This window comes from Coloeus monedula (genome assembly GCF_965178545.1).
Source record: "Coloeus monedula genome assembly, chromosome: 2".
In the NCBI taxonomy this organism is placed as follows: domain Eukaryota; kingdom Metazoa; phylum Chordata; class Aves; order Passeriformes; family Corvidae; genus Coloeus; species Coloeus monedula.
The window spans coordinates 66919166-66932031 of record NC_138782.1 but is presented as its reverse complement, the minus strand read 5'-3'; the positions used below and the strand labels follow the sequence as shown (position 1 = coordinate 66932031).

The 12866-nt window shown below is 36.5% G+C and overlaps 1 protein-coding gene across 1 annotated transcript in view; it reads left to right on the top strand.

Moving 5' to 3' along the window:
* Nucleotides 1-11829, top strand: part of RNF217 (ring finger protein 217) — a 66114-nt gene extending 54285 nt beyond the window's left edge. Inside the window, exons 5-6 of the mRNA XM_082276662.1 lie at nucleotides 215-286; nucleotides 2410-11829. Coding sequence (XP_082132788.1) covers nucleotides 215-286; nucleotides 2410-2483 — 146 coding nt within the window. The 3' untranslated portion in view covers nucleotides 2484-11829. The remainder of the gene's footprint in view (nucleotides 1-214; nucleotides 287-2409) is intronic.
* Nucleotides 11830-12866: the final 1037 nt, after the last annotated feature.

Below are 12866 nucleotides of genomic sequence, written 5' to 3'. Positions count from 1 at the left end.
GGTGGGTGAAGAGGGCAGAGAGAACTGTGTGCAGGGAGCTGACTGTGTGGTGATAGCTCCTGGCTGAATATGTAGGATGAAATTACAAATAGGAATCCTATTTGTAGAGGTAAATTATTTTTAAAATAATAGATAAAAATATTTTTCTGATATTGTTGGAAAGGAAAAAATAAAAATTCCTTCTTTGAACTGTTTCATGAATTTTGCATTTCAGCTGGAAAACTACTCATTACACCCCTAATATTGGTTCTGGGACTGGCACTGGGAGCCGTAGCTGTTGTAATAGGTAAGAGTTACATAGGTGAATGAATCTAATCCTGATTATGCAGTGACTTTCTCTGACATCTCAGTATTTTCATTTCAGACATAGAGACAGAGTACAGATTTCACAGATACATTTTTAGTATTTTATACATGACTTTTTTCTAAAAAACTTGTCTCTGGGATCTTCTTTTTTTCTTTTTATGCTTATTAGCATTATTTTTGTTTCTATATTTTTTTTTTCCAAACCAGCATCTTTAACTGGTGTAAATAAACTAGTAAAACCTCCAGAGTAACTTAAATGTAATCCTGGGGGCTGGCTAACTTGGACCCAGCCTTTAATCACCCCATTGAATCACAATTTTAAGATCTTGGCCATGTGTATGACAAGATTTTTGGGGAACTAAGGCCTAGTCTCAAGAGCTCACCAGCTTGAAGATGCAACATCAACAAAGCAGGAAATTGAGATGAGTCAGTCTCAAAATATGATCCAGTGCAAAGGCTGCCAAATGGTATTCCATCCCAAAAACTGGTAGTGTGAACTCATTTGATTACAGTATCAAAGCCCTGTTAATGTGGTTGTATTAACATGGGGACAGATATTTTAGCAAAGCTGCTCTTTGCCTGGCTTAGTTGAGTTTTCCCCGCAGAAAGGAGATTAGTTGTGACAATAAGGTATAATTTTGCTCATGTGAGTGCATATCCACTCTTCATGTTGGCAGCAATATGTCATTCAGGGATCATGCTGCTTCACAGCTCTTCATCAAACTGCTCACTCCACTGAAAATTTGCAGTGTATGCCCAGCCCTGAGGTATATTGGGATGTGGCTCCTTTATTTTCATATAATAAAGCCAAAATACACTAGGATAGTTATGTTAATAAGGTTGCAAATAACCAATCATCCTATACCTAAAATACTATTACAGCTTTTCTAGACTACATCTGGCCAAATAAGGAATATTACTGTTGATAGTTGGTCTAAATACAGAAATTTTCGCTGAAGAGAGTGAGTGATGTCTATCTTAAATATTTATTCAATAGCATTTTTGTGCCAAAATTATAAACAATAAAGACTTCTTAATGCCAGTAAAGCTTATTTTGGTCTGCAGTCTGGTATAATCTATGGTGGGGAAAAAAACACTTTTTTTTTTTATATGCTAAAAATTAAGAGGGTTTTGTAGTAATACAGTAACAATATTTACAGTAATAATCAGAATGCCATTGAAGTCCCATCCTAGGCTTGGCTGGATAAGATACAATCAATGGCAGCAGTATGAGCAGTTCCAAAAACACTGATTATTTATAGAAAAGTTTTGGTTTTGAGGTAATTACAGCAATATTTGCTGCCAACCACTATTAAAGTTATCTCAGTTACATAGCTGAAAACTATACTGCACCATTTACAAGGCTATTGAGCAAAGCAAGAACCCTGTGATTGTAGTAGTCTTTTGTTCTTTGTTGTTACTGTAGTGGTGTCTGAAAAGAAAATCTTTGGCCATTTCAGTCAGCTGGTGGCAAGAGAAAGGGGAAGATGTTTCTCATTTGGGTTTGAGAGACTACAAACTATTTTTCATCTGAATAAATGTGATATATTTATTTATTTTTGTTTTTACAGCTTTCTTTCTCTCAAGACTTGTAAGAATAAATAGTTCCCTCTCCAGGCTAGGATAAACACTTGGTATTATTCAAGTATAAACATTTGGTATTCCTTCACAGTAGATGAGGACATTTGTAAAAATAAATAAAATGTAAAACTATAATGTGCTGTCTCTATTGCATGTGAATCTAATTGAAAACTAGTTTAGTTACGTCAGCTTTGAATTTAGATCTAAGAATTTCCAGAGTGCTTTGAAAAGTTTTATGTTTGCACCTTACACCAAACAGCATGGTTCAGAAATTAATTTGTCAGAGATGAGTGTAGGGTTAGCAGGAATTTGTTGTAAAGGGAAGAATAAGTGTAGCTTAACTCATTATCAAAGACACTGTTTGTTGCAGGCTAGTATTCTTTTTTGCTTGTCCAAATGCCTGGTCTAAAGTCTCCTGAGATGTGAAAAGCTCCATGTGGATAGGTATATCGAAAGAACACAATATATGCACAAAGGATTGCATTTAATTATGTTTCTTTTCATGTTTCTTTCTTTTGGCAGGTTTATTTGTGTTTCCTATCTATTGCCTTTGTAAAAAGCAGAGGAAAAGGTCACGGACAGGTATGCCCTGGTGAGGATGGACATTACTCGCCTGAACTGAGCTGGTCCTGCAAGGGCTATCCGTGTTTTGTGCAACAGAGCAATACCTTGCTGGTTACAGCATCAAAGCCACCGCCCTGGAAGAAGAATGGGGGCTCTCCTGCCATCTTCCCTCAGCTGAAAACACTACTGCAGACCAGAAAGCCTCTTTGCTCTGGTGCACTCTCAACAAGATGGGCCCCCTGACTGCTGCTTTTTAAATGTTTTTGGTTTTGTTTTTTTTTAGTTATTACTTTGGAGGGGTTTTTTTGAGTCTAAGTTTCTGAACCAGACAATCCAAGTCTGTATTGTAGCCACAATTCTACTACCGATTTGGCCTGTGAAGAAAGAATTTAACTGCTAACATGTGCTCGTTTAACTTCAGTGTCAGCCTTTAAGGGGGAAATGCTTAGAAGTGTTTGGACTCTTACTGTATACTGAGCATACTACTTTTGGTATTAAAAACTACTTCTGTAAATAACTTCCATCACACAGCATTCTGTTCAGCATACCAAAACCCCATCACATGCCAGAGCACGACAGCTGGTTATCTTCTGAGTCCTCCTGCTAGTGGAGCGCACATTGCCACCGCCAAACTGCAGTGCCTCAGAGGGAAATACCCTTAGTACTGAAGCGCCGTGATATTTAAGAATGTGGTGATTGGTTTCACTTCAGTAAATTATTTATGGCAGTCTATTAATATTAATGGCAGGGGGTGTGACAAGATTTGTTACAACAGGACTTCATTTTTAAATTCTCGCAGTACAGAAAAGATTTGAGGGGTTTAGATAACAAGATGTGTCAGTGGCCTAATCTGTCCCAAGATGTCCCTGAAGTGTGTTTGCAGGGAAGCTAGAAGCCTGCTCTTTTATTCTGACTTGGAATATGATACACATGCTACACACTACCTGTGTGAAGATTGACTTGATGAAATTTTTTAACCTAAATAGCACATTTTGTTTGTTTGTTCCTTTGAGTAGGCTACTACTATGTAAGTCTTGGAGTAGCCACTGATGTCTCATGAGGAAAATCTGTGAATCCAGGGTAAGGGGAGTAATCATAAATTCTTTGGAGACCACTTCATTCTTACTTTCTGCTTCCAGTGTTGCTCTTCCTGGCGCATGACAGTTCTGAAGAGAATAGCTCTCTTTGCTCTTTTTTTCTTAAGTTCCACTGTTTGCTACCAAACCTCTTTCTCAGTGCATCACCACAACAGCAATGTAATTCAGCAAAAGGAGTCAGCTACTGAGAATTTTTACACCTTTAATTTTAATCCAAATTTATCATACAAATATAACTCTAAAAACTAGAATAAATTTTGTTTAGGCAGAACACTGAAACAATAAAGAAAGGAACTGAATAAGAAAAATATCTACTTTATACTGTAAAAATACAAGCTAATCTTAAAAAAGATTGGATTTGTACTGTGAAGGTACTCTTTTTCAGTGTGTGTGTGTTTGAAGACATATTTATATATATGTTTGTGTATGTATGGGGAAAGGGGGAAGCAGGAAGATGGGAAACGTCCTTAAAGTCTACAGACTTCAAAATTTAGGCTTGCAAATAATGTATCAATAAGAGGATGTACTTTGTACCACTTTCTTTGAAAATTGTTGTTAAATCTGAATCTAGTTGTAATTTTTAAGCAAATAGTATTCTGCCCCACCAACATAATACTGTTATAAGATACTCACTTTGACTTCAAAGCCTCAGTGGAAGAAGCTGATGACTTCTATTTACCTGGAAACACAAATATCAGCTTACCATAGCTGGCTAGTATGCTTGTTTTCTGTCAGCTTCTGGTTTTGTTTTCTTGCATTTTTCTTTTTGAAAGTGTGTACAACCACACCATAGTAGTCAATAACTATTTAATAATTTCCATTTGAATTTAAGGGCATGTTGACCCTGTTATCCTAACAGTAAAAATAGTACTTTTCAAAGATTTGCAAATTAAGAAGGGAAGCAATGACATTTAGAAATAAAATTCAAAGCCTATTGTCAATGCAAATCTGTCTGTTAATTAGACTTACTTTCTTCTGAGACACCAGTTTTCTATTTGTGTTCTCTCTGAAGTCGGAAGCTGCCTTAAAATTGGTCTTGGTTTTGAGTGTGTTTTCTGAGGCTATACATATCAGTTGTCTTTGGCTTACTCAGGGATTTTTATTCCTCTCTTTAAATGTCAAATAATGAAGATATTTTTGTATTATTTAGAAAAACCTTCAGACCTCAGAGAGCAAGATATATATATATAGATAGATTTGGGTTTGCAACGCAGTCTATAACATGGTGTCAAACTATTCCACTTGAGAATATTTTAGTACTTGAGATTATCTGTAATTAACTACACAGTAGATTAATTTCCTTTCTTTTCCTGGTTCTGTATAAATGTATGAGATATTCTTACAGTCTTTGTAGCTGTTTTCACTCTTCCATGTTTGCCGTTTTCAGTTTTTAACTAGAGTTCAGTAAGATCTGAAACTAAGATACTAGAATAAAGAGCATAAAAAGGAAGATAATAGATCTGCACTTACTTAATATTTAGAAAGCATGTCCTTGTGGATGGAGAAAAGGAAAATACAGCTCAGCTCATACGTTATCATTTAAGCTAGGCCATTTTGATTTTATCGGAACAGATGAAATCAAAGGGAAATGGTTTTTCATTTTCTATACAGAGCAAAAAGAGACATCTTTGACCTTGTAAAGATGAGTGAGTCTGATTGTGCTTTTTCTGTAGGCAAAAAAAAAAAGGAATTACAATAATGTTTGCTTTTCTACAGAACAGGATAAACCTTCAAGAGCCAGGCAGAATAGGGATATGGAAGTCTTTTTCCATCAGTATAAAAATATTCCCACTTGAAAAGTACATAAATACATTTTTTATCAATATCATATAACATAACCTACTAAAGCATGAGAAGTAGCTCAGTATAAAGCTTCATTTGGTTAAACATTAGCCTTTAAACAACTCATCACAGCAAATCTTATAGATATCAAAGCAATGTCATTTGTTTTAAAAGCATGTCATTTAATTTATTCATTTGAAAGAAATGGAATGAACTTTATAAGGAAATTCAAGGATGTTTTTATTACGTGTGTTGTTTTTTGTAACTACTCTAAAGAAACCATCAGGCTGTTCTACTCCCATCTTTACTAGCAGAAAACTTCATCAGGCAGCTAGATTAACCTGCTAAGGCAGATTTCACACTACTGTATGCTGATCATCACTGGTCATTGTGTTTGCTTTCACCACAGTTAATATTTAAAATTATTTATCCTTGTGCAAAGTTGTTGCTCATCAGTACCTGTGTTCAGACTAGGAATTTTTTGAGTCTATTCTACACTAGCCTTCTTTTTCAAGCTTGCCTGGGGTGGATTTGCCCAAGCTCAGCCCTGCTTGCAGGCGTGCAGTCAGAGCTGGGGCCCTGCCTGTGCTACCACAGCTTTGTGCGCCCATCCTGCTCCTGCTGGGAGGGCTGGCTGGACACGCCACCCCGCAGGGGCCACTCTCCCTTTCTCCACTATGCAGAATTTAGTTGTGTTTCATTAATGGGGTTGAGTTCCAGGGCTACTCAGCCGTGTCAGCAGCAGGATCATGCTGAGTCCTGTGGGACTGTTAGGTATATGTGGAGAATATATCCAGGAGCTTGTGACTGGAAAATAATTGTGCTTTTCCTTGTGTCAGTCTATTAGCTAGTGAGAGTAATAAGCTGAGTGGAAATACAAGCAAGAGGCAGAAAAGCAATTCTAGTAGCCTTGTGCTGAGCTTGACCCATCAGGTTTAGTTCTGTACAAAAAAGTCAGTGAGTCTTCATTTCCCACCACCTCTGTAATAAACAGCATATTCATACCTGTTCAGTGTCTTTAAAGTACAGTGCACTTTGAGTGATCTGTTATCTTCCTTTGAGGCAGTACAAATGTGTAAGGGAAGATTTTGTTTGGTTTTGATGTTACTAATGCTGACTTCATAACTCTTCCTGGTGTATTAGGGGTTTTTGTAATTTACCCCTATTTATTCATTATAAAAGTTTTACTTTATTAAAAATTATTAATTTGCAGGGTCTATTGCCAATTTTAACTAGAAAGCATTTTGGATCACCATCAGGTATTCTTTTTTAGCCAAGAGGCTTTTTGCTCTTCCAAAGACTGTCACAGCTTGTGTGATGTTAAATGGTATGTAGGTGGGGCAGTAATTCTCCCAGAGGATACAAATTCACTGGTGATGGAATGGTTTCTAATGCCAGTTAGATCTGAGAAACTGTTTAATATTCAATGGCCAAATAGTTTGCTGTGCAGACTCTTGGTTGGTTTGCTAGCTCTTTTAATTTAGTTGTGGTATTTTGTTTCTTGAGCAAACCTTACATCATAATTTTTGGTATGCTAATTGTGCAGGTTCAAGTTGTGGATAAGAACCATGGATTGCTGTTACTGTTATAATCTATATTAGATCACTGCTGATGGAAAGAATCCTACATGAGGAAAATATTGGATAATTTTTTACTTTCTTTTCATTTTTAAGCCTTATAGTTGGCAGTAAGTCAGCTTCATTTCTGACATCAGTCACAGCCCAATTAAACCAGAGAAAACTATTTTTATGTCAGTGTGGAATTTGGTCGCAAATACTTTGATGAAAACATCTGGAAGCGTGTTGATAGCCATTGAAAACCTGGTTCACTTCCTAAGAAGTGCAAACTACTATGGAGCCACTCTTCCCATTCACACAATGATGCCAATCTGTTTAGTAAGTGCAGGAGAGGGAAGGAGTTGGGAAGATTTTCCAAACAGTGTTCTCATTAGAGCAGATTGTCAGGAGAAGGGATACTAGCTTTTAATATAATAAAGAAACCTTAATGTTTTGAAGTCAGTAATAAAATTAGAAGCAACACCCAAAGACAGGGTTAAATAACATTTCTTCAAATTCTGCTTTCTTCAGTGTAACAAATAGCAGCACACTGTAAGAATTGGAATTGCAGCTGCTCAGTATTCTTAGGACTTAACACATAAACTTGAGGATACACAACATCTAAAAAGTTAAGTTGCTGATCTGTTTGGTAGTTTAGCTTGCTGCTGTTTCATGAAAAAGCAGCTGAGCCTTGATTTGATTGAACACAAGCGGTGTTTTCACTGGTGTTACAGCTTGAGCGGTACCCCAAAACATTTTTGTAATAAAACTAACAAATGCAGTTGCTTGCAGACTGAATCTTCCTAGCTGATTCTTCGTCACCTTTCTGTGCATAAGAGTTCAGGATCCATATGTTCTCTCTGCAGTAAGGAATAGACTGTACACATTAGGCAGTTAATCACTGATGCTTCTCTTCTCTTGGCCTAATAGTGAATTGCCATAAGGTAGGGAAATGAAAACTGATCTTAGAGTGCATGCTCTGATTTCAAAGATAAAAATGTGTAATAAGATTCATTTACTCCATAGCAAAATAATAAATACATACATTTTGAAACACAATTCCAGCTGTTTATTTATAAAACTGTCTGTTTAAAACAATAGTTACAGTAGTGATGCATTTATTAAAATATGCATATTGTGCAAAAGAAGACTTTTTTTGGTGCTTATTTGGCTTATCAAAACATGAAAAATTAATCTGAACTGTTTTGGATGGATCAAAGTGAGAAGAGAAGCTTATTGTGTAAAAATATTTGTTTAGCATAAACATGAATTTTGCACCTATCTTAAATACAGTTGCATGCCAACCCCATTCAGTGTTCACCTTGTTGAAAATTTGTCAGACTGAAAACAGTATTTTTGAAATTTTTAACTTACTGTTACCGAGCATGATGTTACTAACACAACGCCACGTTTACCTCATTTTTAGAAGGAAATATAGTTACAGAATCCAGAGAAGCTGTTCAGGTATTTTAAACCTGTCCTGTAAAACTTCTGATGCAGTCAGAAAACATCTTGCTTTATGCAAGCTCTGGATGAGCAGATGGATTCAGTCTTTAGTCATGGACCATGTTTTTGCATAAAAAAATGCACTCTTAAGAGTTTTTCATATCAATTTGCATCCTGCTGCTTTATGTCCAGAAATCGCAAGGACGGGTAGATTTACATTTCACTGTTTACCATCTCATAACAAAATGTTTACCATGTTTCCGTTCTTACACACTGTTTGCAATGGTCTCCTTTTCCTTCTAAATTTCATAATTTGAAACTGACTTGTGAAAATGGCTGAAGATGAAATTGGACCTGTAAAATGTGATCTCATAAGTTGCTTCATTAATGCTTTGCTGAGCTATAAGCAAAAGATTAATTTTGTTGTATTTACATTACTTAAAAGCAAGGTGCTGAAATCTATTTTTCTTCAGGGCTTTTAATTTTGCATTTTTTAAAATGTACTTAAACAGCACAGTCATCTTTGTTACATAACTAACCATCTGAGTACAAAATAACATTTTAGGCTATTTGTTAATTCTTGTCACTATGGTAGAAATGAGAATAGTGCTGAAAAAAAAAGAAATAATTATCTCCGAGGAGCACGTCCAAGCTGAGCTTAATTCCATTACAGTTCAATGAGAAGTCTTCCCTTGCCCCCATCGCTTCTTTTGTGTATTTTAGGGTGAAGAGTTCCCTTTAAAATAGGTTTAATTGGAACGGCAAGGGGCGAGGGTAGTGAGACAATAGATCACATCCTTTTTAGTATACAGGCTACTGGCACAGCTGGGGTGCTGGCCAAAACACTGTGGATTCATTAAGAAAGCAATTTCTAGTTCTGCATTTGGGTAACAGACAAGCTAGATGCATCAGCGATTGGAACTTCTTGTAGTATATTTATGGGATGAACTAAGAAGCTGTAAAAACTGGAGGAAGGCAATGCCCATGAAATCAACACTTGAATTCCAGTATTTAATGTGTTTTGTATAATGAGGAATTTTAAATGTGTAAGTGCCTTATTGTGTGAAACAAATGGAAGGTGTTCATATCCCTCAATAGAGCAATATGGGAATTCCTGTTCTGTGGACTCCTACAGTCACATTAAGCCAAAGTAATGAGTATTGGTTTGCTCAGAAAGTTGACAAATGTTATGTTAGTGAAGAGGTTAGCCTATTATAAAAGTAATCTAGCATGCTTATTTTAATTCTGATGATCTCATTTCTTAGGTTTCTTTAACTTGCTCTTTGCCCTCATCCCTCCCCTGACTCCTGTCTTCCTTCAGACTTCTGCAGAAATGCATCTCAAGTTGTTAGAGTAAGTTGGCTCCTCCAACATAAGAAGTCATGAGTTTTCAGCCACTGAAAGAAATGCAACCTTTTGGAGAAGAGAATTCAGCCAAAGTTCAGTTCGACCACAGCCTGTTGTGGGTGTGCCTGCCAACTCGGGGGCTCACACGTGCCTTGTTCACACTAATTCCTGGAGATGGAGGCACCAAGGAATATGGCACATGGAGGTGCACTGTAACTAGGCTGGGACTAAAAACAGGTTGAGAGCATTTCAGTGTTATCCTGCTGGAACTAACATAATCTGTTAATACAAGTTGGTAACTCCTCTGGGGTGGTATCTGGGTGGACTAAACCATCAGTCGAGACGATGGCGCAGCTCTGGGATCTCTGCCCAGCCCTTCACTGCAGGGTGGGAAGTGTGATTTGAAAAAGTATTACTCATGTTGCTGTCTTCTGATAGCTTCAAAATGGGTGTTGTGGGATTTATTTCTTCTTACTTCCTTTTCCAGAAGACAGTGGAATTTTGCCCTTTATGTTCTAGATTTACTAAAGGACCTGTTTGTTCTTACTAACATTGATACGACTATTGTCACTCTATAATTGAAGTCAGGATTAAGCTACTTTTCTAAAATTACCTTGAATTTCATGAGCTTATGGTAGCAGTTATCTGTCAAAAAACAATGAAGTATAAAAGGTAATTATCAGAAGGAAATTGAGGTAATGGGGGGTAAGAAGAAAAATGGTGCTTAGAAGTCTAGTCTATTTATTATAGATTCATTATCATAAAATGGTTTTACTATGTTCAATTTCCTCCACTGAGAATTTGTAAAGGAAAGAAGGAGAACTGAAGATAAGAAGAGTATTCCTTTGAACCTTTTCCTGAGATTCTTGAGTTTTTCAGAACTGTAGGAGGGGCTTTTTTCCCCACCCTGGAGTTTGAATTGGTAATATAGCTGTCACAGTGTTACTGTTAACACTACTGTGACTGTTTAGTCAGGATTCAGCTTGCATATCTGAAGGTTTTTGGTGGTAGGGAATTTGATTTAGAGCCATACTGCAATAAAATTGTAAGTGAATTATCACTCTTACATACCTTAATGATTTCTATTTCAGCATTATCTCAAATTTTTAGGCATTAAACATTTGGTCCTTCTATAATCCATTGAATAGAAGATGCCATCAAAAGACTCCTTCAGCCTTATGAGTTACTGTTTATTTTTACAAGTTATTTCCTTAAATGCATTTTTTCTCTCCTAGAACCAGCAGACACAACCAAAATGCTGATAAAATTTCCCCATTGTCTTTGTCTTGCATTTAGCTGATTCTATATTTTCTGTTGCATAGTATTGCAACAATGGTCTTCATGCTGTAATAACTTGATGAAAATATTAAGTAGTCTTAGGCAATATTTTACAAATAATTCATCTTTCAAGTTGGTATTTTAAATGTATATCAGTAATCACTGTTGAGTGTGCTACCCATGTGGCTGCTTTAGTTCATGTCAATGTTTTGTAAGGATTATTTCTTGCTACCCTCTTCAGAGTGCCTTTTCATTTAGGAGGTCTAGAAGATGGTTCATTGAAGTCTTCTGTTGAATCTACCATAATAATGTCTGATCTTTAAACTTGTCCTGATGAATGTATAACTAAAATCTTGTTCTTTAAAAAGCTATAGTAGACACAGGTTGTATATGCACATGTACATGCATGGATACAAGGGAAGGCGTTCTGCCAATGTTTGTCCTGCTGGACAGGACCTTTCAAAAGTAAGTGAATTTTTTAACAATTTTATTTTCAAAATGTTACCTCACTAGTATTCAGTAGTAGGTATGTCTCTGTATTGCTTCACTTTGCTAAATACAATCACGGTAGGCAGTTTAATTTTTAAAAGACTCTGCGATGAATCTGGTGTTCATATGCGACTGAATTTCATAAGACAAAACTTATGGTACTTTGTTTCCTTTAAAGGCATTCCTTTCACTTACACTGACATCCCAAGCCCCTGTAGCAACAGACTGAAAAAGTGCTTCCCCATGACAAAATGAAAGAATGTAAAGTAGCATTTGAATGGACTCCACCCATCTTAGAATCAATATTCAGAAATGGGGGCGGGGGCAGTGGATTTGATTAATTGTGGGGAGACATACATTGTAGAGTTCGTTCACTAGCACACAAGGGGTTTGACAATGTCATCTAGTAATGTCTACCTAATAAAGTTTTGAAAAAGAAAAATGAAATTGCCTGAATGTTTAACTCTTTCTTTAAGCAATTCTATGCATGAAGGATAGCTGACAATCTCCAAGGAGTCTTGCTTAAATCTGTAATACTTTTTATGATATTTATATAATCTCTAAAAAAAAAAATCACACCAAATAATTTAAACTTCAAAATCTTTGTGTTCTCAAACGCTGTATTACAGTCACTTCAGTCTTTAACTGCGTTAACACTGAAAATGAAAGCAGAGGTAAAAAGAAAGTTTACTGTGGTGAATATTTTAATGTAAAATATTTCCTGTCATATGGTGTTATCTCTGGCTACTGCTTTCACTTTTAAAAGCATCTTAATATGCAACACAGAATTGTACCTTCTCGTGAAATGTTAAAATGTTAGCTTAAAATAACCAAACACAATGAGGAGAAAATTGCTGGAATCCAAATTTCCCATTCCCTTGTTACGACTACTTCCTAAAGCTCTATTCCTTTGAAAGGGTTTTAGATAAAGCAGTCTGTAGCTGTAAACTTGAAATAGGTAATCCATTAATTGAAGCAGGTGCCTCTTTCCTCTGGAAAGGAACTATGTTCAGTTTCCTTACTTGGTGAGCTGTCAATATTGATGGAATGTGTTGTCTGATGTGTTGGGGGTTTTTAAACACCATACCTAATTATGAAGTTGCACTTGCACATTCATGTACAGGTAGACAAGGTATCACCATTGCCTACATTTCATTTCTGTGGGAAATAAAGCTGAAGAAAAATTCCCTGCCGAGAAACACACAGCAAAATCTGGAGGCCTGTGCTTGGTCCATCTGGCAGAGGACAAACCTTTCAGCCCTCTCCCCAGCCCCCTCCAAAACAGTCAAGATTTGCAGCAAAATGTCAAGGACATCATACCAGAGGTTCCTTATCTGCAGGAATCTAGCCTGCAGTGTGCAGCAATGGAGGGATAGTCAGCAGGCCAAGGAAATCGATAGCCCTAGAGCTGAGACTGAAG